The sequence below is a fragment of the Rhamphochromis sp. 'chilingali' genome (genome assembly GCF_963969265.1).
Source record: "Rhamphochromis sp. 'chilingali' genome assembly, chromosome: 5".
NCBI classification, from domain to species: domain Eukaryota; kingdom Metazoa; phylum Chordata; class Actinopteri; order Cichliformes; family Cichlidae; genus Rhamphochromis; species Rhamphochromis sp. 'chilingali'.
The window spans coordinates 26,920,255-26,944,499 of record NC_137932.1 but is presented as its reverse complement, the minus strand read 5'-3'; the positions used below and the strand labels follow the sequence as shown (position 1 = coordinate 26,944,499).

Below are 24,245 nucleotides of genomic sequence, written 5' to 3'. Positions count from 1 at the left end.
AAATTCAAATCTTATCTCAGTTCATTCATTAAGTTTTCCGCAACAATGGCTCAGGACCTATTAAGGGTCACAGAGGGCACAGGAACAAGCCCGACCTATGGAGACCCCATCGACAACACACAGAACAAAAGCATCAGCTGACGTCCACGCCCCAACGGGTCGGAGGTGTTATAGAGGAGTGAGAGTTCATGAGAAGACTGAAGGTAGTTATCCCAACAGGACTGACTTCTATCCTTCAAGGAAATGTTTAAATAAAGCCGACATCAGTGGGTTAAACTGTTTATATTACATATCTTCAGTCAGGTACCCATACTCTAGGCTTGCTCTCTGTGGCATTCTTTGCAGCATAACATTATTCAAAATCAAATTTAATATAATCAAAGAGTCACTTGATTTGCAACTTAATGAAAAACTGTGGAAAGTCTCCAAATTAAAAAAAAGTCCAATAACACATCTGAATGTGTCCGTTTGGGAGTATTTCAGTCCCACACAGGGATCCAAACTAGTCAGCCACATTCAGGAAGATGTTCCAGGCACAGCGTCAGCACACCTTTGTTTCATGTTTTATTCACCCATCAGCTGGATCCTGCCAATCTATCACACACACACAAACACACACATCCACTGTCAGCCATCTGACACCTCTTATTTTCCTGACGGCTGTGAGGTCGGGAAACTTTTATCTCAGCACAGATGAAACCAAAAGGTCGAGCGAGGCTGTCATCTATACTTTATCAGGGTTAACCATCCAGTGATCCAAATCTCAAAGGCCTCTGGGAGGAACAGCGATGTGGAGACCCAGCTCGTCTCTTCCTGATTTAGTCTCTTCCTGCAGTTGAAACGAATGTTTACAGTACTCACACACACACACACACACACACACACACACATCGGGCGGGGGTATCTAATTGACATAACGCTTTCCCTAGCCCCTTACCCTAATCCTAACCATGAAAAATGAATGCCTAACCCTAACCAAACTGTAACCCTGCCACTGAAACCACATTTTGAGTCTCAAAAATGCCTTCAAACCAGGATTTTGATCCCCATAATCGCTGTTGGTAACACACACACACGTACACACACACACATGTATACACACACAGCAGTGCAGGATGCTGAAACCACAGTCACAAAGGTTTTCTACCAAAGTCCTTTCCAGTTATTTTCCACAGACACACACAGTGGGTTTGTGGAGGTTTTGTTTGTCGCCTGTGTATAAATTATAAATAGTAATAAATACCCGCAGCATCACACAGACAGTCTGCTTATTAAAAGCAGGATCTTATAATCTGCTCCTTCCACATATCCAACTCCAGGTTTGCTTGAATCACTGCTAATGAAGTTTCTCTGGATAATTCCTCACTTAATCAATTATTATTAATTATTAAGAAGGCTGATAATTAACTACTCTCATTATTAATATGTATATTAATATGTATTTATTTGTTTATTTTTGTTTACGATCTACCAAAATATCCTACTGCTGTTTTTTTTTGAATAACTTGAATAACTTTTAATGCACCTGGGCTCAGCAGACAGAGGGCCAAGTGGCAGATGACAGAAAACATGAAATTACAGCGGCTTCAAGGAAGGAAGTGACATCATCTGTGCACTATGTGCTTAACGCAGTGAAGTGAATCTAAAGGTTGTTTTCGGTGTCTCGGACGGTCCCTCATGACTCTGGCTGAGTTGATTTGATTGTATTTTGTTGTCTCTGTTGTCAGGAGACTGTAAAATGCAGAGAAGTGACAGCTGTGCTAAAAACTGAGCAAGAGCATAAACTCGGCTCCTCTTTCATGGTTACTGAGTTATAAGATCACGTAATACTAAACTATGAATCACAGCAAAAATGACCCGAAGACCGAGAAAAGTTGTTCACAGCTTAAAAATTCCGAATGTCTTTAAGTTTCAGAAGAAACCACGGCATCTCCACAACAGCCTTCAGGTTGTTCTCTCAGCTGTTCATTAACCCATTGGACACTTAACGGCTGGGACTGCTGGGATCTTTTTGTGGCTCATATTTATCAAAAACACTTAAGAAAGGTATGGCCCCCAGGTCCTTGTGTTTTCCTACCAACTCCATGATGTTAAGACCAGAGCTGTGTGGGAGCGAGTCCTTGTGTTTCTATTGATACTGCATGTATCTGCCAGTGATTGGTGAATTCCTTGAAGAGGCCAAAGCCGCCCAAGATACACCCACCGCACTCCTATATATGCTTGCCATGACGGCACATGTAGCCAGCATCCTCCTGAACTTCACTCAGGCAGTACTGCCACATCTGCACCGATCCAGGAGGTAGAAGTGAAGAAGGTTAGCATATTTAATGATAATGGCACACACACTTTGTACTGTGTGGTCATTTTGGCGAAGACCAACATGTGGCTAGCAAACCTAGCATGGTCTCTAGAACAGCTTGATGATCAGAAATATATGAAGCCTGCACGGCACTTCATTCACTCTGTGACTGAACTGATTAGGACTTTGGTATTGATATCCATCCCTGTGCGAATCCAGAAAGAGTACGCTGTGAAAAGCCTCGATCACATGGTTGATCCCAGCTACTTCAAAGTTTCCTCGTCTGTCTGTGCACAACCAAAGACAAATTTTTTCTCACGACAAATTTGGCCGTTGATGTTTCCAAAGGTCCAGAATAATGTGGACCTGAGCTGTGGACTTTGCCGAAGCTACACATTCAGTGAATATTCAACGGTTTAACGCAGCAAAGTTTTCTCGTCGTCACCCTGTCTGAGCTTAAACTGCTAAGTCCTCATGCTGAAACAAAGTCACGTCTCTATGTGCGAGGCAGCAGATGGCCTCAGCGGTGTGTTTGAACAACTTTACATGGCAGCTGCACACTTCCTCTGTCTCCGCAGATCAAACCAGTGAATTATTCAACACACTAGGAAGAAATGAAAATTGTACAAGGTAGAGAAAGCAAAAAGACGAGCAGAAACATTTCGGTCTCTGGGAACTTTTAATTAGAATTTTTTTCATCATTTGATGCAAACTTGGCCGTCCTACTACTGGGAACAGTTCCTGCATCATAAATATTTAGAGCAGAGAGAACAGAGCTCGATTTTAATTTCATTGTTCAGCTTTGTTGTGTCCAGTGCTGCAAATTCATGCAGCTCCTGACATTAAAGAAAACTCGCCTCTTTGTCAAGTCATGCGTCTTGTTTTCTCGGTCCTCCTCCTCCCAGCTCCATCTCCGCTGTGGAAATGGGAGTGAATGACAAGAAGAGCGAGGTCAGCGAGCAAGGCGGTAGATATGACCACATAAAGGCGGCGATTCATGTGTCTGCAGCGCTGGATGGCAGCCTGCAAACCCCTGTTTCAAGCCAGGCATTCTGTGGCCCAGAGGTTATTCTGAGGGTTTCACTGCAGAACAACTGAGAAAATCACCTTTCACTGCAGGAAAAGGAGCTCTGACATGACTCGGCAACACAAACCTTCTCTGCCCAACCCCTCTGCACAAGCAGGAACACCTTTGTGACTCACCCTCAAGTTCATTTACATTGAAGGTTAATAACCTGGACATGAGTGAGAAAACAAGACTGACAGATGTTTTTCATTAAAATTGATTTCTATTAATTATAACCAACTACATTTTACTCAAACTGCTCATGTTTGACACACAAGAATCAAAGAAAACTTTCCGACATCACGCTGAACATTTTCTGTCAGCGTCACCTCATTCTTTGTATTTCTTATCTTGTTGCTGTTTAACTTCTCTTTCTGGTCTAATTAACAAACCAACGGTGTCAACTGCTTCCTGATTGGACCCTACCACAGATGCATTACTGAAGAATTTGCCTTTATGTCATCACTAAATCAGTGCAGTCACTAAAAACACAAAATAAACTGTGTCTTTTACCTGCTGTCGCTGAAGCCTAGAGAGAGGCTCAGCTTCCAAAATCTGCTCGGTTACATGCCGGAAAGGGCTGATGTTTAAATGTAAATATGTGTAAGAGACCAGTCTCCCCACTGCTGCTGCGTCAACTACTGCATTACACACCATCACCAGAAGCTGCATCCTGCAACAACTTTAACAGACCTAATTCAGTAGGGTTGCAGTTCAGTTTTATGTTATAGTAGCTAAGACAGAAAACACCGAACTCTGAGAAAAAATACTTCACCATCATCAGCGTAGATCAACAGCAGGAAACTACACTGCTGAAAGCTTACGGCTGAAGCCCCGCCTCTATGTGTTTTACAGTTTTTAAAGCTGAGCAGAGAGTTACTCTGTATTATGGACACGTGAGTTGAAAATAGAATTGCGCCTCCGGATGGAGAGTGATGGGGATGTCATCGATACTGACGACATTATTGATTCTGATTAAAATCCTGAAAACAGGATAGAAAAGGCTTGAATGTGACTCAGGTGTGCAAAAACTTCACTAGCATGAAATTATCCATCTCTAACTGCCACATAAGCATGCCAGTGGGCAAGCCTTCATCCTTTTAATTAACCTCTTATCCAGTTTAGGGCTGCAGGGGTGCTGTTGTGGGGTATGCAGTCCTTAAAAACACTCCTCTGAGACCCAAACACCTTTCAGACATCATGTAAGACAAAGTCTGGATCTGTGTGAAGACCTTTCTGTAAGTCAGAGAAAGAAGTATGGATTCTCTTATGAAGTAAGAGAAGGTAAACAGGGACAAACTGTTTGACTCTGTAGATGAGTGTATTATATTCTAGAGATGTTAATCTAAGATATTTGTGCTCTTTATTCTTCTGCGTTGGCGTGGCGCTCAGATTTCTGTGTCGTGCATGTGTAATCAGTCTGTTAAACAGGCGCACTTGTTTTCTATTCTGTCGGCTTTGGGGGTGGAGAACAAAGTCATTCAGGATTAAATCTCCATAGCAGCACTCGTCTCGCTGCAGTATCCCAATATTAACAATTCTTCAAACTTGGTGGAGGTCTGAAGCCCACACAGGAACCTGTCCTTTCAACACTGCAGCCAAGTTCTTGTCACGCACACAGTTGTAAATCTAATTTATTGTGAGAAACTGCTCTAACTGCCCTCCTCAAACATGTGTACAGAAGATCAGCTAGAGCTGCCTGACGCTTGATTTATGGCCCATTGTTGTGTCCGTCTGACCAGCCTGCATGGAGAGGACGACGCACACTGAGACGCACTTAAACGCAGTCCTCCAGCAGAACAAGAGCATGACGCCTCTGAGTGATGACGCTTTGCATATTTTGAACTCCAATTGGCTGAAATTTTAGCCTGAAGCAAAAGGGAAATGACCACAGCAGAGATGACTGTGAAAAGGAAGAGCTGCCGAAAACATCAGCGCTGCCCGCAAGCGCAGATGCAACGCGCTGACCGGAAACAATGCCCTCCAATGTGGAGCCGTTATTTCTGACACAGACGCTCTTTGTCTGCTGTGAAGACGGCAGAGGCGAAGCTAAACGCACCAACAGCAGCACGGACCAGAGGACACACAATTCAGGCTGTGCAACACAAGTGTGACAACAACAGGTGGACGATACCTGTGAAGGAACCACGGGGTGACCAGGGTGACATGTTTAGCAGTTTTTAATCCAGCGATGACATATTTATTTATTTATTTTATTTACAACAAAAATGGGTAGCTCTTAACTCTCAGAATTTACTGCTTCATTTTCTTTGTGTAGTTTCCATCATATTCAACCAATATGCTTCACTCTTTAATAATGGCATTCATAGGATATTCAGAAAACTTGACCTCTGACCTTGAGGTCACTGATATTCAAAATCATCATGAGATTTTTAGTAAACGGACAACAACATGGCGTGTCTGATATTCCCTTTGCTTTTAGCTCCGCTTTGGTCTCTGCTCGCTCCTGGAAGCTGCGCTGTTTGATCAGCTGCACTGCAGTGATGTCTCTCTGCTTTATGCAAACACGTACAGATGCAATGGAAATGTGCTGCAAAACCAAAAATAGGGCCTAAAGCACACTAAATGTTCCAAAGATCTGTCAGCTCGGTGCTGATCCTCAGGGGGCTCCATGCTGGTGACTGATTCTGCTGTTGTATTTTAAGCACAATCACAGCACTTAGTGTGGACAGCTAAAAAAAACCTACGCTGCTCATTCACAGCATGGAGCCCTTTTTTGACATTATGACTGTTGTTAATTACTGGAAGGCATAAAAACATGTTTTTGGAAGTGGAAGAGTTTTAAGATGTCCAAATGAATTTCACACATGATGAGCTCATCTTCATAACTCGGTGTAAACAGCTCATTATGATTTATTAGGCACCAGCATAACATTTTAAATGAAATTAGCCTTCAGTGCCGAATCCGTCTTTGACTCGGTCCACTGACACAAGTACTCATCACAGGGATTTATTTTTTCCTGTTTTTTAATGCATGTGTGCATATAGCAGTTTCTAGGGTTTAAAAAAGGAAGCGACTTAAACCTGTATTCTTTCTCGTGACCAGCAGGGGGCGACACCTCTTCCTGCACAAAGAAGTCTGTCGGAAAACAAGCCTCCCAGTCTCACCTGGGACCTCGTTAAACACGTTCCCTGTGACTTTACTGTTCCACTCACTCATTTTCACTTTTATTATATAAATCACAATGCTTAGTTTGTAAAAGTTTGTGCGCCCGTTTCACGACGAAAAGGGGAAACGAGGCGAGCGCCTCTTTCTTATCCTACCAAATGTCACCAGGCTCAGACTCACGGTGCAGGTGGAGAGATCAGATCTTCCCCTTTAGCTTAATTAAAGCACATTCCTCTCTGCTACGCCTGACCGCGAGCTCGTTCTCGCTTATCGCCGCCGTCTGGATTTCATTCTGTTTGAACATAACTTTCATTTTAATATGTACATGTATCAGGGCTCCTCAGTACACCTGGAGGATTGGTAACTTCACCTCACACACAGACACACACTTCCCGTCATCAGAATGTCATTTGACGTCACCTCGCGCCTCCGTTTAAAGGCGGCCTGTTCGGCGCTTCACCTTCTGGGACCCTTGGTGTGTTTTTGGCCGTATCGCCTTCGCAGGTTGCGTAACACCTGGCAGTAAACAAGACCCTAAACAAGACGCTCTTTGATAAAGTCAGAACTCGATAAAGAGGAATCCTCTCCCTGCAGGGGACTGCGGAGGCTCTGAGGACCTGTGAGGATGCATCTTTCATTTCCTCGAACATCACTGATTGGTTCTGGAGTCACCACCGTCCCATCTTCACAATGAAACACGTTACTAAGGCACAAAGCCTCCACAGCTCCTGTCATGCTGTGACACACAAACATGACCCACACCAACAGCATGCTGGTGCAGCGGTCACCATGCTCGTCTCTCTGGGTTCAAATCCAGCCCGGGGCCTTTCTGTGGGGTTGGGATACCCACTGACTGTAAATGCCCCTCGGGTCTCTCTGCGTTAGCCCTGCCACAGACTGGTGACCTGTCCAGGTGTACCCCGACTCACCGTATCATAGCTGGGATAAGCTGCATGGACAGACAGCATCATCTGAAAAACAAACTACTTCACTGACTGAGCCGGCAAACAGAAACTTTCTACACGGTGCCTCCAGGGTCTTTTGGTGCGTTTTGCTTTCATAACGTGTGCGCTGTCAGACTCACACGCACACCTGCACATATGAAGCACCGGTGCTTATTTCACTCTACATAACACAAAAAAGTCCACAAAGTAATCAAAGACTCTTCACAGACTAATCTTTTATAAACTGTGGTAATTTAAAAGCAGTTTTATTAAAGAAAAACAAAGTTTCCGTTTTGGTTCCAGTCACGTTTCTACACTTTTCCATGGGACTCTGTTCACAGTCCGAGATTTTCTGATTCCTAAACAAGATCTTAGTCCAGTTTATAATGATCGATCTAAGAATTGAACTAGTTGAAGTATAATCGAGGTGTTTTAACTGTTTAAGCCAAGGTTTAAACCCGGGACTGTCCCAGCTGTGCTCGCACAGTTTTTACATGTTTCAAACATCACGTCTTGTTCCTCACAGGACTCAAGTTACGTGCTAGACCTGAAGAGCTCTGATATATTAGGCCTGTGTAGTCTGAACTCAGGGTTTCAGACAAAAGAAAAAAGAAAAGAACCCAGAGGAGTCTGTGCGCTTTCTACACACACTGACCCGCTCCCGCGCGCACTCCGTCTCTATCACCATAAACATGTGCACACATCTGCAGTCAGCAGCATCATGGAAACAGATCTGCTCATTTTCCACAGGAGAACTCAGCTCAAAGAAAAGCACACATGATTTTCCTCATTAACGGCGCGTCCATCAGAGCTGAAGACTCAGCTAACCAGGAGCCTCTCCACGGAGGCTGCTGTGGATCCACTCTGTGGATGTCCCACAAACGGGAGGCAAAAACACAGAAACACTCAAAGTGAGTCTCTGAGAAGCTTTCAGAGCAAACACCAGACAGCAAACCCATCCTACACGAGTCTGCAGCTGAAACAGCCTCACACTTTGTGACTTACATGTTTCACTGGAGCGGCAGCTGGTCCCCCCGCAGGATCATTCTCCCTGTCCGGTGTCCGAGGGAAGGTCTTCTTTCCTCCTCTTTCTTTTCTCCCTTTTTTCCTCTTTCCCTTTTTCTTTCTCTGCTTTCCAGTTTTTTCTCGCGCTGAAAGTTTTCAGACTCCAAATCAGCAAATCCAGAATGCGCCCAGGACGCGCAAAAGTCTCCAAAGTTTAGAGAGTGAGAGGGAGGGCGATGCAGAGAGAGAGGCGGGGAGAGCGAGGGGTGACTCGCTTTCCTGACCCGGACTGCCCGGCGAAGGAGCGCGAAGACGTTTCAGCTGAGGAAAAACACAAGCACGGGCTTTTACTTCAGCTCAGGCTGGAATTTATACGATTAATCTTCCGCCCAAACCATCAAAATAAAAGCTGTCTGACAGAACAAACAGAACAATCAGCTGTCACACTGAGCACGGCCCCACCCGCAGGTCTCACCTGCTGGAGCAGATCCTGGAAAATAAAGTACAGAGGAGACCATCAGGCTTTTATTGTGAAAAACACACTGCGCGCGCGCGTCATCCACAGGTGGTTCACGCATGACAACAACATGAGAAAATAAAAATAAAAAATCTGTCTGTTACACGAACAGGTGACCTCTGAGACTCAGCTGATCATCAGTGCCATGGTAACAGGAGCCTCATCCTGCCTGTGAGCTTCAGGGCTGTGTGTGTGTAGATGTTCCCTCAGTGTTGGCTAGCTCAGTTCCATCTATTTCTTTGTTCCTGACAACTTTTAAAGTATTTTAATTCTGCTTGATGTCATTTCCAGCCACGCATCAATTTCAGAGCTGACCGCTCATTTTAAACCAATGTTTCGGTGATGAGGTTAGAGTTTGTGCTCCAAACAGCCAGGCGCATAGTTGTTTTTTTTTGCTCTTGGGTCCATATGAGATCACAGAGGGCGAACTGAGCAAGCAGACGACACAGCGTTCATTTCTGCATTTTCACTTATTCGTTAATGACTTGCAGATAAATGCTGCTCATTACCAGCATGCATTGTGATTACTCGCCCTTCAGTGGTCAGAATGTTCTTGGTCAAGGGAGGACAAGGAGCGCGTGCAGATGAGTGGAAACAAAGAGCTGCACGCTGCATCTCATTTGCCTCTAAATGTCAATCAAGACGAACTTCCTGCCTGATAAGAAGTTCGGGAGCTGCACGGATTTGCATTCTGCTGGAAAAACTCCTGAGGGAGGAGATCCCTGAGGGCCAGGAAACGCGTCTGATGGAGTCGGCGCACAGACATGATGACGCCTGACGCAGCAGCAGGTAACCGCCCTGTCCTGCTCCCAGCTGCATCCTCACTGAACCAAACTGGACCCACATGAGTCAAAGAACTCCATCTGCTCTGCCCACTCTTTCTAAAATGTTCTCTTAAACGTGCTCCGAACTCGAGTTCATACCACAGATTTTTCACACAGTTTGAGTCTCAGTGGTCTTTAGCTCTGGTAAAACGTTTTCATGCTGTAGTTCCTGCTGCACAAGCGTACACTTTACCTGTGTTGGTACTAGACTTTGTTCCAAAGGTCGGCGGAAGCTGAAGGTGTAAAAGGCACAAACACCTGTCAGGCCCAAATTTAAAGCTTTAACAGGATCAAAACAGGTGAGTTTAAAAAAAAATGTTCTCAGATATTTCTGCCATGAAGCTGGGAGTCTGGAGGGCGCCTCAGGTGGACATTAGAGGAACTGCAGCACACCCATCTGGCCCTACTGGCTTTACGTTTCAGTCCTGGAGGTCTCACGTCGACAAATATCTACAACAGCGACTCACAGCTTTCAAAGTGGGGCCCTCTTATGAAAACATCAGCTTCGGGCTTACAAACTCATGCTGCCGTTTAATGAAGTAAGAAAGTTTTCTGAGAGCAAAGAGACAGAGAGAAAAAACAGTGAAAAAGGAGCAGGCTTATATAATATTAATAAAAAGGAAACAGTTTGTTCCTGGCAGATCCACCAGAAGAATAAAAGCACTTTTATGACAGAGGACAGAACAAGAAGTACAGTGACTGGAATCGGCATGAAAAGTTAAAAACGAGTCTTTCAGGCTTCAGTCTGTTTGTCTTCCAAATATAGAAGCAGCAATGCTTCAATACAGAGAGATTTAAAAAAGCAGATGAAGACATATGAACAAGGAATGAGGAGGATGCACTGATCACAGGTCTGATTCTTTCCGAATCTTCATAATAATCAACAACATGCTGAAACAATAACGATCTCGGCATTTAAGACTTTTCAGGTTTGAGGAACTTCACCTTCAATTTTTACCATTAAAGAAAAAACTCAGTGACTCAGTGTTTTATCAGAATGATGATTAGTTTGATAGAGAAGTGCATTTATGTCTGATGATTAAAGCGTACTTTCATCTCTCACCCTGTCTCCCCGTCTAAAACAAAACTCACTCTTCTCTTCCAGTGACAATCTTTATTCGTGGAGTAAGTAAAGTAAAACAATCGGTCCTCCAGCTTTAGTGATCTAACATACAGGAGGCCTCTCTAATAAATCTTAGAGGAAGCGGCTAAGGCAGGTTTATGTTGACATAGAGGAACTCTTCCTGTTATAAAGAAGCCGGTGATTCAGGTTCTGGAGCAGCTGTGGGTAAATCAGACCGTTTGAAACAGAAATCAAAACAGCGTCTGCTTAAAGCAGGGGTGGGGAACTCCAGGCCTCAAGGGTCAGTGTCCTGCAGGTTTTAGATATCACCCTGGGTCAACACACCTGAATGAAATTGTTCTCCACCCTTTCCTTTACCTACCAGACCCTTGTACCGCAGGATTAACCTGAGTGTCCCAGTCCTGGACGTTTTTTTTTGTTTGTTTGTTTTTTTTTAACTGGGAGGATCCCAGGCCTGATTTTTGTTGATGTATTATAAATGTTCTTGTTTTATTGTTATTTACTTTATTCTCATTAAATACATATCCATTTGAAATTTCATGTTATGTTCATACATGTTAAAAATACCTGCAAATAAAATGAGTTCAGTGACAATTACTGTTTGTTTTAATCAAATTATTGATAACACAAAAGTTAAACTAATGCAACACATATAACAACATAACGAATATATTCAAATAAATACATTTCTTCATGCATAACTCATTTTGGAACGAATCTTTCAAGAATTGAAAACAGTCTGTCCATCCTTTCCCTGCTCTCTTGCGCTCTCCTCTCCTCAGCCTCTCTTTGCTGCCTCATGTCCTTTCTGATGAGGTCTAGCAGCTCATCATCCCTGTGTCTTTTCCTCTTTCTCCTTGTTGTGGGTGGCTGACTCACTTCCTCATCACTTTCGTTTTGGTCACCCACTGCTGAAATTAGGACAGGAGGCCTAATGGAAAGCCTTTGTCCTATCACCTATCACATTCATGAGGACACTCCAGTGCCAAGTACCAACAGTGAGCTTCCCACTGACTCCCTCTCCTGCGCCTGGATACTTGCAATCCTAAAGGCAGAGGAAATCAAAAAAGACAGTAGACAAATAAAAACAACACAATGACTCTTAGTAATTGCACATTTATTAATGTGCGTTCTTAAGAATTATCTTCTTGATAACACGCATACATACTTTGTATTTTTCTTTAAGATTTCCCATTTCTTTCTGGCCTGCAAAGGGGTGACTTTCCCCTGCAGGTCCAGCTTCTCCAGAACTGCCCTGATCACACTCAAAAAATAAGAGAAGAGAAAAAACCATGGCAACTATGTTAATCTGTAAATCCAAAAGTTTTCACAGCAGAACACAAGAGCTGTGAAATCTGGACATCACAGGTTCTGTACAGCATGAGGGTTAATAAAACTGTACTCATATGAATATGATGTGTAAATTGATTTATTCATGTACCTCCAATGCCACAGTGGCCAAATTCTTCACCCCAGTGAAGAGGTGATGATTTTCTCCTCTCATTTTAATAAACTGAGCCATTTGGTCTTTGTTCCCTAAAACTCATCACCAAAAGGTTAATTTGAAAAAATAAAATAAATAAAATAAATAAAAATTAGCTGTATGTAAGTGGCAATACATGAAAAACTGCAGGACCCACCATACAAGCTAGTTTACGCGCAATTTTTACGAAGATTATTTTAATTACACAATAACCATAAGCAAATGCCAAAGCCTAACAACACAACTGCTACTAAAATGTAACTTTTGTACCACCAGACTTTCTTATACTTACATTGAAAAGTGCATTCCTCTCCCGCATTAACTCCCGCTTCGACAGCAATTGTTATGAGAAAAATTCTCCTGTATGACCCGCAATGAATCCTGGGATATGGCTGGCCACAAAGGATACACCTGACCCATCTTTCAAATCTGGGGAAATGAAAGATGCATTTGTTGCCACATTTGGAGGACTCCTCAAATTTGGACAGCCTTCGTCGCATCGCTGTGATGTAAATGCCTACAAATGCGGCCATCGAAGCATGCTACCCCTGAATGGAGACAACCGTTGAGGAGGTAATTTAGCCATTTAAATCAGCTGTGTTGGATCAAGGACACCAGCCCTTGAGTTCCTCACCCCTGGCTTAAAGATGTATTCTCCCATTTGTCCACCAAGGCATCCTCCCTGCGCCAACTCTGTGGCTCTAAAAGTTTTCACTTCTAATTTCCAGTGAAAAGGTTGTGGAGACATGAACATTTAACTGTGACAGGTTAAGCTGGACATAACTCAGAGATTAGTATAGGTAGACATGCTGAAGTTTTGACGATAAGCTGGGACGCCTCACCTCTGACCGTCCCCGGCTGGTTCCTTTGGACTCTGCAGAAAACATCGTTGTGAAGCAAAGTGAAACAATGTGTGGCCACATGACACAGGAAACCCATCCATAACAGCCTCAGCGAGTCCTCAGGAGGATTTCTCAGAAAGGAGAGACTGACCAGAATCAAACACTGGTTCAGTCTTCAGGACGAACCCTTCTCAGCAGTTGTGGCTTTGCAACACGATCTGCTTTACCACAGATGCTCTATGTCAAATTAAATTGTGTTGGGCACCGCTTTAACCCAGACGTCTCAAACTTGAATGTGTCTGCATCATCACAGGAAGCTACTTTCCTTAGTGCTGCAGTCACAGTTGAGAAAGTGGCTGCTGACTGCTACAGGCCCTGAATCATTTTACCTGAGCACGGACGAACTCGTAGTCTTGTAGCCGCTAAAGATCTCCAACCACTCAGTTTTTGTCGTCTTGGTGTGTCACTGTAGCAACAAGATGGAGTCAGTATTGGTAATTCTATGAAATCTGCCTACAATAATAGTTAACCATGACAAATCAGCAGACATCACAGGTCCTCTACACAGTGACATCGTTTTTTTACCTGCAAAATGGAAAAATGAAAGTATCACCAGAACCCAACCAGCTGCAGCGCTTCCGACAATCCAGTCCTGTAGGAAGACGTGTTGAGGACGAGTTGGACTCATCGATGCAGAATCATTTTCATTACTATCTGCCTGCATCTATAAATGAGCTGAGAGTGACATCATCAGTCCCACCAGGAGACCTGTCTGATCAGCACAGGATTGAAAATGAGTAGAGTGTTGCTACTAATATGAAAAAAATCAAAGCAATCATCTTCCTACTTGCAGGAAGTTGTGGTCTTATTTTTACTCTGCTGTTACCAAGCCGTGAATTATTCCTAATTTTCTTCGCTGTAGATTTGTGGTCAATATTTAGACGTGTCCTCGAACCTGTGAGCGGACATGAACCTGTGGTTGGTCTGCAGCCCTTTGGAGCGGGTGTTTGGAGTTGTTATTCAGTCACCGGCAGCAGATTAAAAGACCTACGCTGTTGAGTTGTGTTGCTGCTCTTTGTGATGGTTAGCTAAATGAGACTAATAGTAGAAGAAGCCGAGAGCTGCTGCCTCCTTTTGAAGAAATGGGTCCTCCCCGAGGGGCGGCTCAGAGACGACCACAGAGCACCGTCTGCAGGCTTCGAGGGTTTTCCTTCAGTGTTGGAGGATCTTTACAGCGCTGAGCTAATAGCAGGCTCCATCTGGTCCTACTATAAAGATGCAGATTTCATTAACATGGAGCTCATTCTGCTGCACGTCTGTTGGGCTTGAGCTACACATGCTTTCATTTCCAACACAGTGACATCAGTTATGAATAAAACACAAACAGGAAGAATCAACACTGCTGCGCATTTCCAACATTTTATTCAAATTGCTGTAAATCACTGATTCTGACAGAAGCTTCGTGCAACTCTGAAAACCTTCAAACAAACCAAGAATGATTAACATTAAATAAAGAGAAAAGAACTAAAGCTGAAACAACAACTGCCACCCCCCATCTCCACCAGCACACACACAGTGATATGTCAACATGAAACAAGCTTTCAGGAGATAATCCTCCGCCTCCTCGGCCACACGACGAGTCAGAAGGCCGACAGCCACGCTGCCCCAAGGCCTCGCCGCCTCCATTTATTCTGCATCACTGAATATCAGGACAGCGTCCGTTTGACAGTGACACAAATGAGACAGTTTTCTGTTACAGAAGAGCAAAACGCCAACAGCCAAAACAATCACAGCGAGCAGTCGCAGACATCCCGACAGCAGTGATTCAGACACAGACACTTTTTCCTTTCTGATATCGTAGAAGAAGAGAACCTGAAGCAGGGAGCTGAAGGCCGTCTGAAAACGAGCATAGCTCGTTCAGCGTCTGTCGCGTGTCATCTCACACTCTTGGCATTCTGAGGAATACTCTTATTAGTTTTATTGTGTGATGGGAAGATTGACATTTAGGTTGTTTTTTTTATATACTTGTGTGAAGTTCGAAGCTGCACTTAGAAGATGAGCTGATCGAGTCCGAGATCACTCAGCGCCCTCCGTCGCAGTTAGAAAAGACGTGACATGGACTCACTCGTGAAATCTCTGATGATTTTGGGTAATTTTGCAGGAAAAATGGCAACAAAAAAACCCCCCAATTACTTAAATCTAGCCGCCAATTAATTTAGTTTGGCCCCTGAAACTCTTACAGTTGTGATTTGTCATTAATGCTGTGTCAGCAGAAAAAAGGTTGAATGTTGTGACCTTAAAGTTACTTCGAGCTTCGAGTTGAACATTTTTTTTCTCACCATATACACAGAACACAAACAGAGCCTGCTGCACTCAAACCAAATATTTCCGCTGTTTTTGTTGTGTCGATCTGCGAGTTCCTAAATCGTCGTTCTGCCTGTGACACAGTTTAGTGTCAGGAAAGCAGAACATTTTCATTTTCTTGTTTATTTCTCTTTAAAGTTTGAACAGAATGATTTCAGACTTATTTTGTACTTTTTGTAAAAAGTGATGTTTCAGAGATTTGCTTTCCATGGTAACGGTTTACCGATGCGTACGCGGCGAGCTCCGTGATGTTAAATGGCAGCCCGAGGACCTTCTGCTGTCTTCTCAGACCAATGATGAAGCTGTGATGTGCGTCAGTCGTCAGAGTCGCCGTGTTCTGCCGTCGGACTGTTGTCCTGTCAATCAGTGCGACTCGCAGCCACACACAGGCAGCTATTGTTGAACGCTGATTTCCATTGTGTCCTCGTCTGATGGCGAGCTCAACGGCCCTCTTCAGTGTGTGTGTGTGTGTGTGTGTGTGTGTGTGTGTGTGTGTGTGTGTGTGTGTGTGTGTGTGTGTGTGTGTGAGAGAGAGTGAGCTGCATCCTCAGCTCGCTGTTGGGCCGGATCAGTGACGGATAGAGTGGCGCTGCTGGAGTGAAAGGGGGGGGGGGGGGGGAGAGAAAAGAAGGGATGGAGGAGTGGGCCGGCAGGAGGACAAGGGCCTCATTCTTTGCCGGTGGTGAGGAGTTTCAGGGCTTTCTGGAGGTTCTGGATGGCCGTGCCCACGTCCTCGTACTGCAGGGCGCTGCCGGCGTACTTGCAGTATTTCTGGGCTTTGGTGAAGTCTTCCGGGGAGAGTTGGATGCCGCCTGGAGGGAGGGAGAGCGGAATGACAGGAGGATAAAGGATGGAGGGGGGCAGAGAGAAGGAAACTAGTGAGATCAGATATAATGTACAACAACTACAAAGCAATCAGAGCAGCTCTGAGGGCCGATCGCGCTTGAAGACTGATTTACTGAGAAACACAAAGGGGAGGATTGATGCCAACCATGGCACATTCCATCAAACGGCAGACAGACAGATCTGCACAAGCAACTGTTGAGTTTCCTTAGCTACAGGTGGCTTTAGGAAAGGAGACAAAAGAAAGGAAAACAGCAAAGGATCCCTTTAATGTAGATAACATCAACTCTATGATCACACCCAACATGAAACTTTATCTGTAACATGGAAAAAATGTCCCACAAGTGTTACAGTGACTTGAAGTATTTGGTTATTACTTCTGATGCTATACAACAAAAAACCCTGAAAGTTAAAGGTTACAGATTCATTTTACAAATTTCTTCTCATATAACAATACTTGTGTTACTGCCACTGTGTGAGACACAGGATGGATGGATGGATAACATGGTAAATGAACGGTTCTTCTCTTCTACCCCTGCAGTCACAGCTGTTTATACCGAACGCCTCATTTACTCATACGAGCACGTCTCTGCACTTCCTGTCTCAGCGATCAATATCTAAGCCACAGAAACATGCAGACTGCAGCAGGAAGGGTCACCTCCTGAGCTACAGCTGGGCCTACGATGGATGAATGGATGAATTCAGGAATAGCTGGAATTTTTCTAAAGTTTCCAGCAGCTCCACTCAGTTTTGTTCAACTGCTGCTTTGAATAAAGTTTCAATGATAAGAAAAAAATTTTTTTTCTGGGGGTTATAATCAAGCCGCTGTCATCCCATTTTACCAATTTCCTGTAAGTTTCAGTTGTCGTCCGTTTTGTTCTGACCTGCTGCACAAAAAAAGTGTGTTTGATTGTGAGCATTGGAGAAACGAAGCACAGCATGAGTCTTCTGCTCTGCTCGGAGTTTATTTCTGACTTAAATTGCCTTTAAAACACTCGAAGTCCCGAGAATCTATAAGGTCAAGCCTGCAGTGACAAAAAGATGTTTGTTTTTTCTTCTAAAATTCAAAAATGTTCTCTAACCAACAAGAACAGTGAAAAAAGGCAAGCTGGGGTTTTATTTGCAGCATATTCCACTCTTGGCCCTCCACCCATCAGAGTCTCTAGGGGCTCACAGCTCAGCCTGAAGAAAACACAGCTCTTAATGTGGGTGTAACACTATAGGATACATAGACCCTCCTTCACATACAGGACTCCAGAGTATTCTATAGGGGAAAAGAAAAAACCCAACCTTGTAAAGACCCTGCCTCCAGGAAACTGGATCATGAGCTCAGAGCATGTTTCTCTTTCCCTTACCTTTATTGCCCTCTTCTACTTGCCCCTCTGATGCTTCCTCCCCAATGTTTAAGCGCATGTTTTGAACGTTCCAGCTAGGAGTAACGGTTGTTTGGTTTCTACCTCTCTGACGATTTTGGAGCTTGGTCATGGACACGGATATGTTCCACTGTCTGTCCCTGCTTACCGGTTACCAGCAGAAACTTTGGTCCTTTAGCACTGCTGTTGGAGCTGTGCTGCTGCTCTGGAAAATTAGGTTGATGTTGTATTGTTAAGAAACCTGACCACACAAATGTAGGGTGAGCAGCTGATATCAGACTGAAAGTTTCTGTGAGGTTTCAGACTGAAAATGGCTCACAGTCGCTGCTCCAGTTGTGAGATGGGTGGAGTTCAAGTTATTAACTTAAAAAAAACAAACTTGTTTTTATGAAGTATGGGGTCACTGTGTCAGCACGAAGCAGGGAAAGATGGAAACAACTGCAGAGGCATAAAGATTTGACTCTTTGGACGTACCATTTCAGCTCTATGAGGACAGGTTACAGGTCATAACAGATCAGTGACCAGTCCAATTAACACATACTGTACAAACTGCCTCCAGCCATCAGATTCATCCAGTTTTAACTATATTCTAACTTTCTTCTCGTTCATGATCTTTTGCTTCTTACCTGTCTATCCTTGATTTTACTGTCTATCCAGTCACAATTCATTTATTTTTGCAAAATCGGTAGACATTAAAAAAAGCAAGAAATTTCAACACAATAATACAAATAAAATCTTGAAAGAATCCATTCCTAGAGTCCCTGACATTTATGTAGAGTCTTTGCTCCCTTGTTGATTTGCTTTCTTGTTTGAAACTGTTCCCTCCTCTCTTTGCATCTATGGGTGGTCGATTGGCTCCTTTGGAGTCCCATCATCTCTCTTCTAGCCTTTACCCGATCATTCCATTTTTCCCTCTTTCATCACTCTACTTGTTCAGGATGTTTCACTCCCTCAGTCAATCCTTCCCTCCTCAGAGGACACTCTTTAATGTAAACCAGGCCTCTGCTGCGCTCTCCTCGCTCTACGCTTTGCTCTGCAAACAGACCACGAACGTGTCCATACTTGCCGAGTTGGGCACGAGGCTCAAGTCATTACCATACCATGGTAACAAATCCAAAGATGATCTAAGATGCGCTACATATTTCTGTTAGACAGTTCGGACATAGTGAACCTCCATTTACAGGGTGTTTCCAGAAACCAGGTTTCTCTGAACAATCCTCAGACGTGACAGTGAGCAGCTGTCACTGGATCTACTTTGTACTCATAAAACAGTCTCACAGAAAAGCAGTGATAAAACATCCAACCATCTGCACAGTCTAAGGGCGATAACTGTCTCTTATGGACAAAGAAAAAAAAATCAATTTAACAAACCATAAAACATGGTGAATGAGCAGATTTCACTTGGAGATTCCACTCAATTCCACTCTTAATAAAAACGGTTTCTGTCTGTAGTTCACTCCCTTCGAGTTTCTTCACAAGTGGAAAATGATGCACATCATCTGCATTGAGCGCCTGTCTGAACACAAAGTCTTGAATATCCACTACCCACAATGCAAATCTCTGCAGCTTTTCCTTCCCACTGTTGCCACAGCACTTGGCTCGTATGGGTCATGTGATTGTATTGTAGGGTCTTCACCTTACAATATCAAGCACCTATCTAAATAAAACTGAACTGAACTGCATTAAATGCATCCACCCTCTTCCTGTCACATAAAAGATGAAAACTAAGATGGAAACTGTCCTCAGCAGTTGTCCTGAAGGTGGCCTCCTAAAATGCCTGCGTGTAGATAGAGTTTCCTTAAACATGAGAAAGTTAAACGCTGAGGTCACTTGTGTATTTTTGGGCATACAGACCGCAGCAAGACTTTTCTTCCATTAAACAGAGGGAATAAATCTACAGATCCATCCAGCTAATGCTTCTTCTGCACAGTTAATGTGTAGCATATGAAACAATAATAACACCAAATTAGTTTTCTACTTTAACATTAACATGGTGGGCGCCTCCATAAAGGACCTCTGAGAGTCTCTGACAAGCAGGGCAGGCTGAAAGAACAGATCAACAGATAATATCTCTCTTGGCTCTGCGGCTCTCGTAAAACACGCTCCTCTGCTCTTAAAAGTGTCCGGGAGAAGAACGGGAAAGAAATGATTGAATAATGTTTCACCATAAGCTTCTAATCCCCTGGCTGATTTCTCTGAGCTGGGAAAAGACTGGGAAAATATGCTGACTGCATATACTCCACAACTAGAAGAGCCTGAGAGGCAGAGGAGGGGGAAACGTGGAAAAACCAGAGACCACAGCGCTTAACGTGGAGGGAGACATTTGAAGAGGGGTGTTTGGAGAGGTGGTCGAAATAAGAAATGATCTCAGGAGTCATTAACTGCAGGATTGCTTGAAATAAAAAGAGTAAATGAAACGAGCTGACAGCTTTCATAATGAGAAATCAATTAGTTTTCAGAAGGTGAGCCAGGAAGGACCCCAGCTGAAACGTTCCTGTTACTGACTGACGCCGTTTCTAGATCTTATTATGTTTCTTTGTTCCTTCACTGGTTTTGTTTTCTGTTACAGTGACACATCTTTGGGGTGTTGTGAATTCATATTATTTATTTACATTTGCAGCACTCTGCTCTCCCAGAGTCTCGTCCAGAGGGTTAAATCAATGAAAACTGAAAACCAGTGCAGATATTCTTTGTGCTTCTCATGCTGCTACCTGTGCACAATGGTAAATTCTCACAATCGCCCTGCCCAGCCAAAGAGCCACGCAAACAGACACCAACCAGGAGCCATAAATCACACACGGGAGATTACTGCTATGGAAACTGGCATGAATGGGGATGTATATGGATGTATTAGTCCCTGTGCTCATTGGGAACGACTGCGTGCTGTAAAATCTAACGCTGGTGCATTTACAGAGGCCCAGAGTAAGTCAGTGGAACATAAAAAAATCTAGCTGATAACTATACAGCTCTGATATCTTAATGGCATTTCAACGCTGCAGTAAAACTCTCGTACAAAATCATGCCAGTGGTCAAATAAATGAGTGACAGTTTGTTTAAGGGTTAAAGATTAATGGTACTCTGTTACATCACACGTAAACTCAAAGAAAAAAAAGAGGAGACTGACTGAATTAAAAAGTTTGACCCGGCTGCAGGGGAGACGCTCAGGGCTGCCGGAAAGAAACACCTGCTTCTTCACCGCATCTTCATTTCAGAGTCTTTGACGAGTTTTAACGGAGCGCTACGAGCTCCATTTTTCTTCATTATCTGCCTGTACTGAGGCTTAATGCGCTGCATCAAAAAGGCTTTTTCATTTTAATTATAACAGCGATTGGACAAAAGTTTAACTGCCCGAGTCACACGGTTTATTCAGAACATCTGAACTCACCTTGACAGAAAACTGAAGTTTGAATGATTCAGTGATTTGTCATAAAGTTGCTGCTGAGCCGGCCGACTGAATATTTTTATCTGAGGAACTGCGTGATGCTAGTTTATGCATGACTGGCTGACTAAGCAACCTGCTCAGTCTTTAAGGTTATATGGTATAATATGCTCTATGGCTGCACTGTGCACACTGCAGCAGCGTACAATTCCTCTGCAAACATTTTACTTTTTGCTTGCTGCATGAATGACACGTAATCACTGACTGTATAAAGGTGGGCAGGTTTAAGCCTGTGCACCTGCTTCATTTATCCTTGCTGGTAGCTATGCCCATCGTTTATGTTGAGTCAGTGGTCTTCATGGTCTCAATTAAATTTCTTTATGTATTGATGTCACAATAAAGCTGGTTAATCTGCAGCTCATAAACACAGTGATGTGTTACACATTACACAAGCATATATTAAACACTTTTCTATAATCACGCTGTGTTTGCACTGTAACTATCATGAACAGAGTAAAGCAGAAGGCCGCTGTGTCCCTTCTGAATGCATAAATACATTAGATACAAACATTAAACACGTCCCACGTGAGCCATTGTCGTATGTAAAGCCTATTTTTCGGCTGTTCTCAGTTGTTGTCACAGGTTTTTCTTTACTGAGAGCCTTTGTGAAGCAGTTTTTTTTTAACTTTGTGGTTCTTCTGTTTGTGCCATAATAGCAGGTGAATGAAAACACTGAAGCTGCTCAGCTCAACCTGCTTGTGCTCTGCCAGCCGCTGAGCAGCTTCTCTAAAACAATTTGAAACCACGCGTTTAAAAACAGCAGCAAAGTGTGAATTACGGGAATGATGCTCATCCTGCCCTCCAACCACGCTCCCCCTCTCCCTCTCATTCTGCGGCTGACCGCCAGCAGCTAATGACAGTCTAGACAGCGGCGAAGCGGCGGTGCTGAGGTCGTAATGATGTGTTAGATGGCAGACAGACGGACGAACGGCGCGAGGTCCAATCAGACAGAGGCCACCATCTCCTCGAGTGCCACTTTCACTGGTTATCTTATGTCTCCTGGTGCTCAGGAGGAGAAAGAGGAAAGCGCCGTTTCTCAGCCTGGTAATGGAAACTGGAAAACGATCCTTCCATCATTTCATCAGGCTCAGTGTGGCAGATTAGCTGCTGTCCTCTTTTTAATTGAGAAATAAATATGAATGGCTCTGCCATCAAAGTCCTGATTCATCACCAAAGTACTCGGCGGGGTTAATGAAACGCTCCGACTCATTACACTCCAAGGCTGTGAGTGAATCTCTGGGAATCTTGTTAGATGTTGCTCTTTATAATTCGCTCTGTGTAACATATTCATGTCGACGGCGTCTGAATTCAGTTCCTATCATTAAAGTCCATTAAGCTCCTTAATGCGAGTCCTCTTGTGCTACTCATTAACCACATACCGTTAGCTTCCCACTCACTCTCTGGCTCGCCATGTTCGCATCTTCCTTGGTTTATACTCGAGGCGTCTTTCCATCAACAAGTTTTACACATGCGTTTATAAAAAGTTTAATAGGCAAAGAAAAATCCAACAGATTCAGTTTAAGACTCAGCAGCAAAAACGTCCTGTCTGTTTGCAGCGGCGAGGACAAAGGAAAATGAAACACATGAAGTTCTAAATTTCTATGTATTAAATTAAATAACTATAATAGTATAAATTATACTTTGTATGTGTGCACAGAACAGAGGAGGAAAACAAAGCTTTTACTATTCTGAATAAATTCTTTGGGACATTTTTGAATGATGTGTCAGGCCTTACTCTCCAACATCATCGAAACAGCAAATGAAGGAAAGTTACAGGTGAACGGTGCTCATCCAGAAGAGTTCAGCTCACACTAACACACTTTACCTTTGATTTTTTTAATTTAATTTGTCAGCTGTGCACAGAAATATGATTCCAGTGGAGTGCGGTGGAGCGACAGACAGAGACCATATGCAGAAACTTTTTTTCATCCTTATATTAATACAATATGTCTGGTAGAGAGCGCTAAACGGAGGCCACCGGGGTCTCAAACTGGATTTAGAGGCAGTCAAAGTTTGGAAACAGTCTCAGGAATTTATTCCAACTTCACATTTTTGCATTTTCACTATAGGAACATTCGGTATCCAGATGAGCGTAGAGAGCAGCAGGAATGGTTGTTGGCCTTAAACCAGTGAGACGTCTTTTACGAAGCAGTTTTTAAACCAGTTCAATGTGAAAGCAGGATTACCTGCAGACACCAGAGAGCCTCTGACTCAGGTGAACCGCCTGCAGTCTGAACTTTGTGTTTATAGGGAGTTGGAAGGAAAAGCAGTTGTGTATCGTGTCTGCAGTCATCTGTAAGTGTGTGTTTTCTTACCCTGCTGCTGGGCGCTGAGCAGTGTGGGGTCAACAGTGGGCACTGATCGGGGCATAGGCACAGGTTTAACAGCTTCTGCTGGTCAACAAAAACACTTCAAATTATGATTGTGGTAAATATTCAAGGAAATACTCAGTAACGAATGGCCAAAACTATATTTCTAATAACTATGCCAGTTATCAATAATCAGCAGCACGGTGGGGGGATAGGTTAATTGGATAATCCAAATTGCCACTAGGTGTGAATGTGCGAGTGAATGTGAGTGTGAATGGTTGTCTGTCCCTATGTGTTAGCCCTGCGACAGACTGGCGACCTGTCCAGGGTGTACCCCGCCTTTCGCCCTATGACAGCTGGGATAGGCTCCAGCGCCCCCCGCGACCCTGAAAAGGATAAGCGGAAGCGAATGGATGGATATATCTAACACCTGCGTTAGAGTGCCAGAGATGGACAGGTCAACATCCATCATCTTCCTGACCTTTACCCAGCAGGCCACAGTATTTCAGCCCCAACATACCCCCATTAGATTATTGGATGCCGTCCTATTTTTCAGTCTGTACATCTCTGAAGCCTCAATCTCAGCTCTGACTGCACAGATATGAATATTTAGTGACAGCTAGCAGAAATCCAGACAAGAAACAACACAATCAAGCGTCTGAAAACGACCAAGCTGCCAACAGATGCTTCACTTTGGATGCTCTCCTAGTGGAAATGAACGAA

General features: G+C 43.7%; 2 protein-coding genes across 6 annotated transcripts in view; both read right to left on the bottom strand.

The window, feature by feature from the left end:
* adgrg6 (adhesion G protein-coupled receptor G6) overlaps window positions 1–8,899 on the bottom strand; it is a 99,263-nt gene extending 90,364 nt beyond the window's left edge. Inside the window, exon 1 of one of the 3 annotated variants that reach the window (XM_080882644.1) lies at window positions 8,445–8,899. In XM_080882644.1, coding sequence (XP_080738770.1) covers window positions 8,445–8,446 — 2 coding nt within the window. In that variant the 5' untranslated portion in view covers window positions 8,447–8,899. The remainder of the gene's footprint in view (window positions 1–8,444) is intronic. The other 2 variants (XM_080882645.1, XM_080882646.1) reach the window with 2 other exon arrangements.
* Window positions 8,900–14,599: 5,700 nt separating this feature from the next.
* The window catches only part of vta1 (vesicle (multivesicular body) trafficking 1), a 70,298-nt gene continuing 60,652 nt past the window's right edge, over window positions 14,600–24,245 (bottom strand). Inside the window, exons 7-8 of one of the 3 annotated variants that reach the window (XM_080882444.1) lie at window positions 23,529–23,606; window positions 14,600–16,370 (exon numbers count right to left, since the gene is read on the bottom strand). In XM_080882444.1, coding sequence (XP_080738570.1) covers window positions 16,225–16,370; window positions 23,529–23,606 — 224 coding nt within the window. In that variant the 3' untranslated portion in view covers window positions 14,600–16,224. The remainder of the gene's footprint in view (window positions 16,371–23,528; window positions 23,607–24,245) is intronic. The other 2 variants (XM_080882445.1, XM_080882446.1) reach the window with 2 other exon arrangements.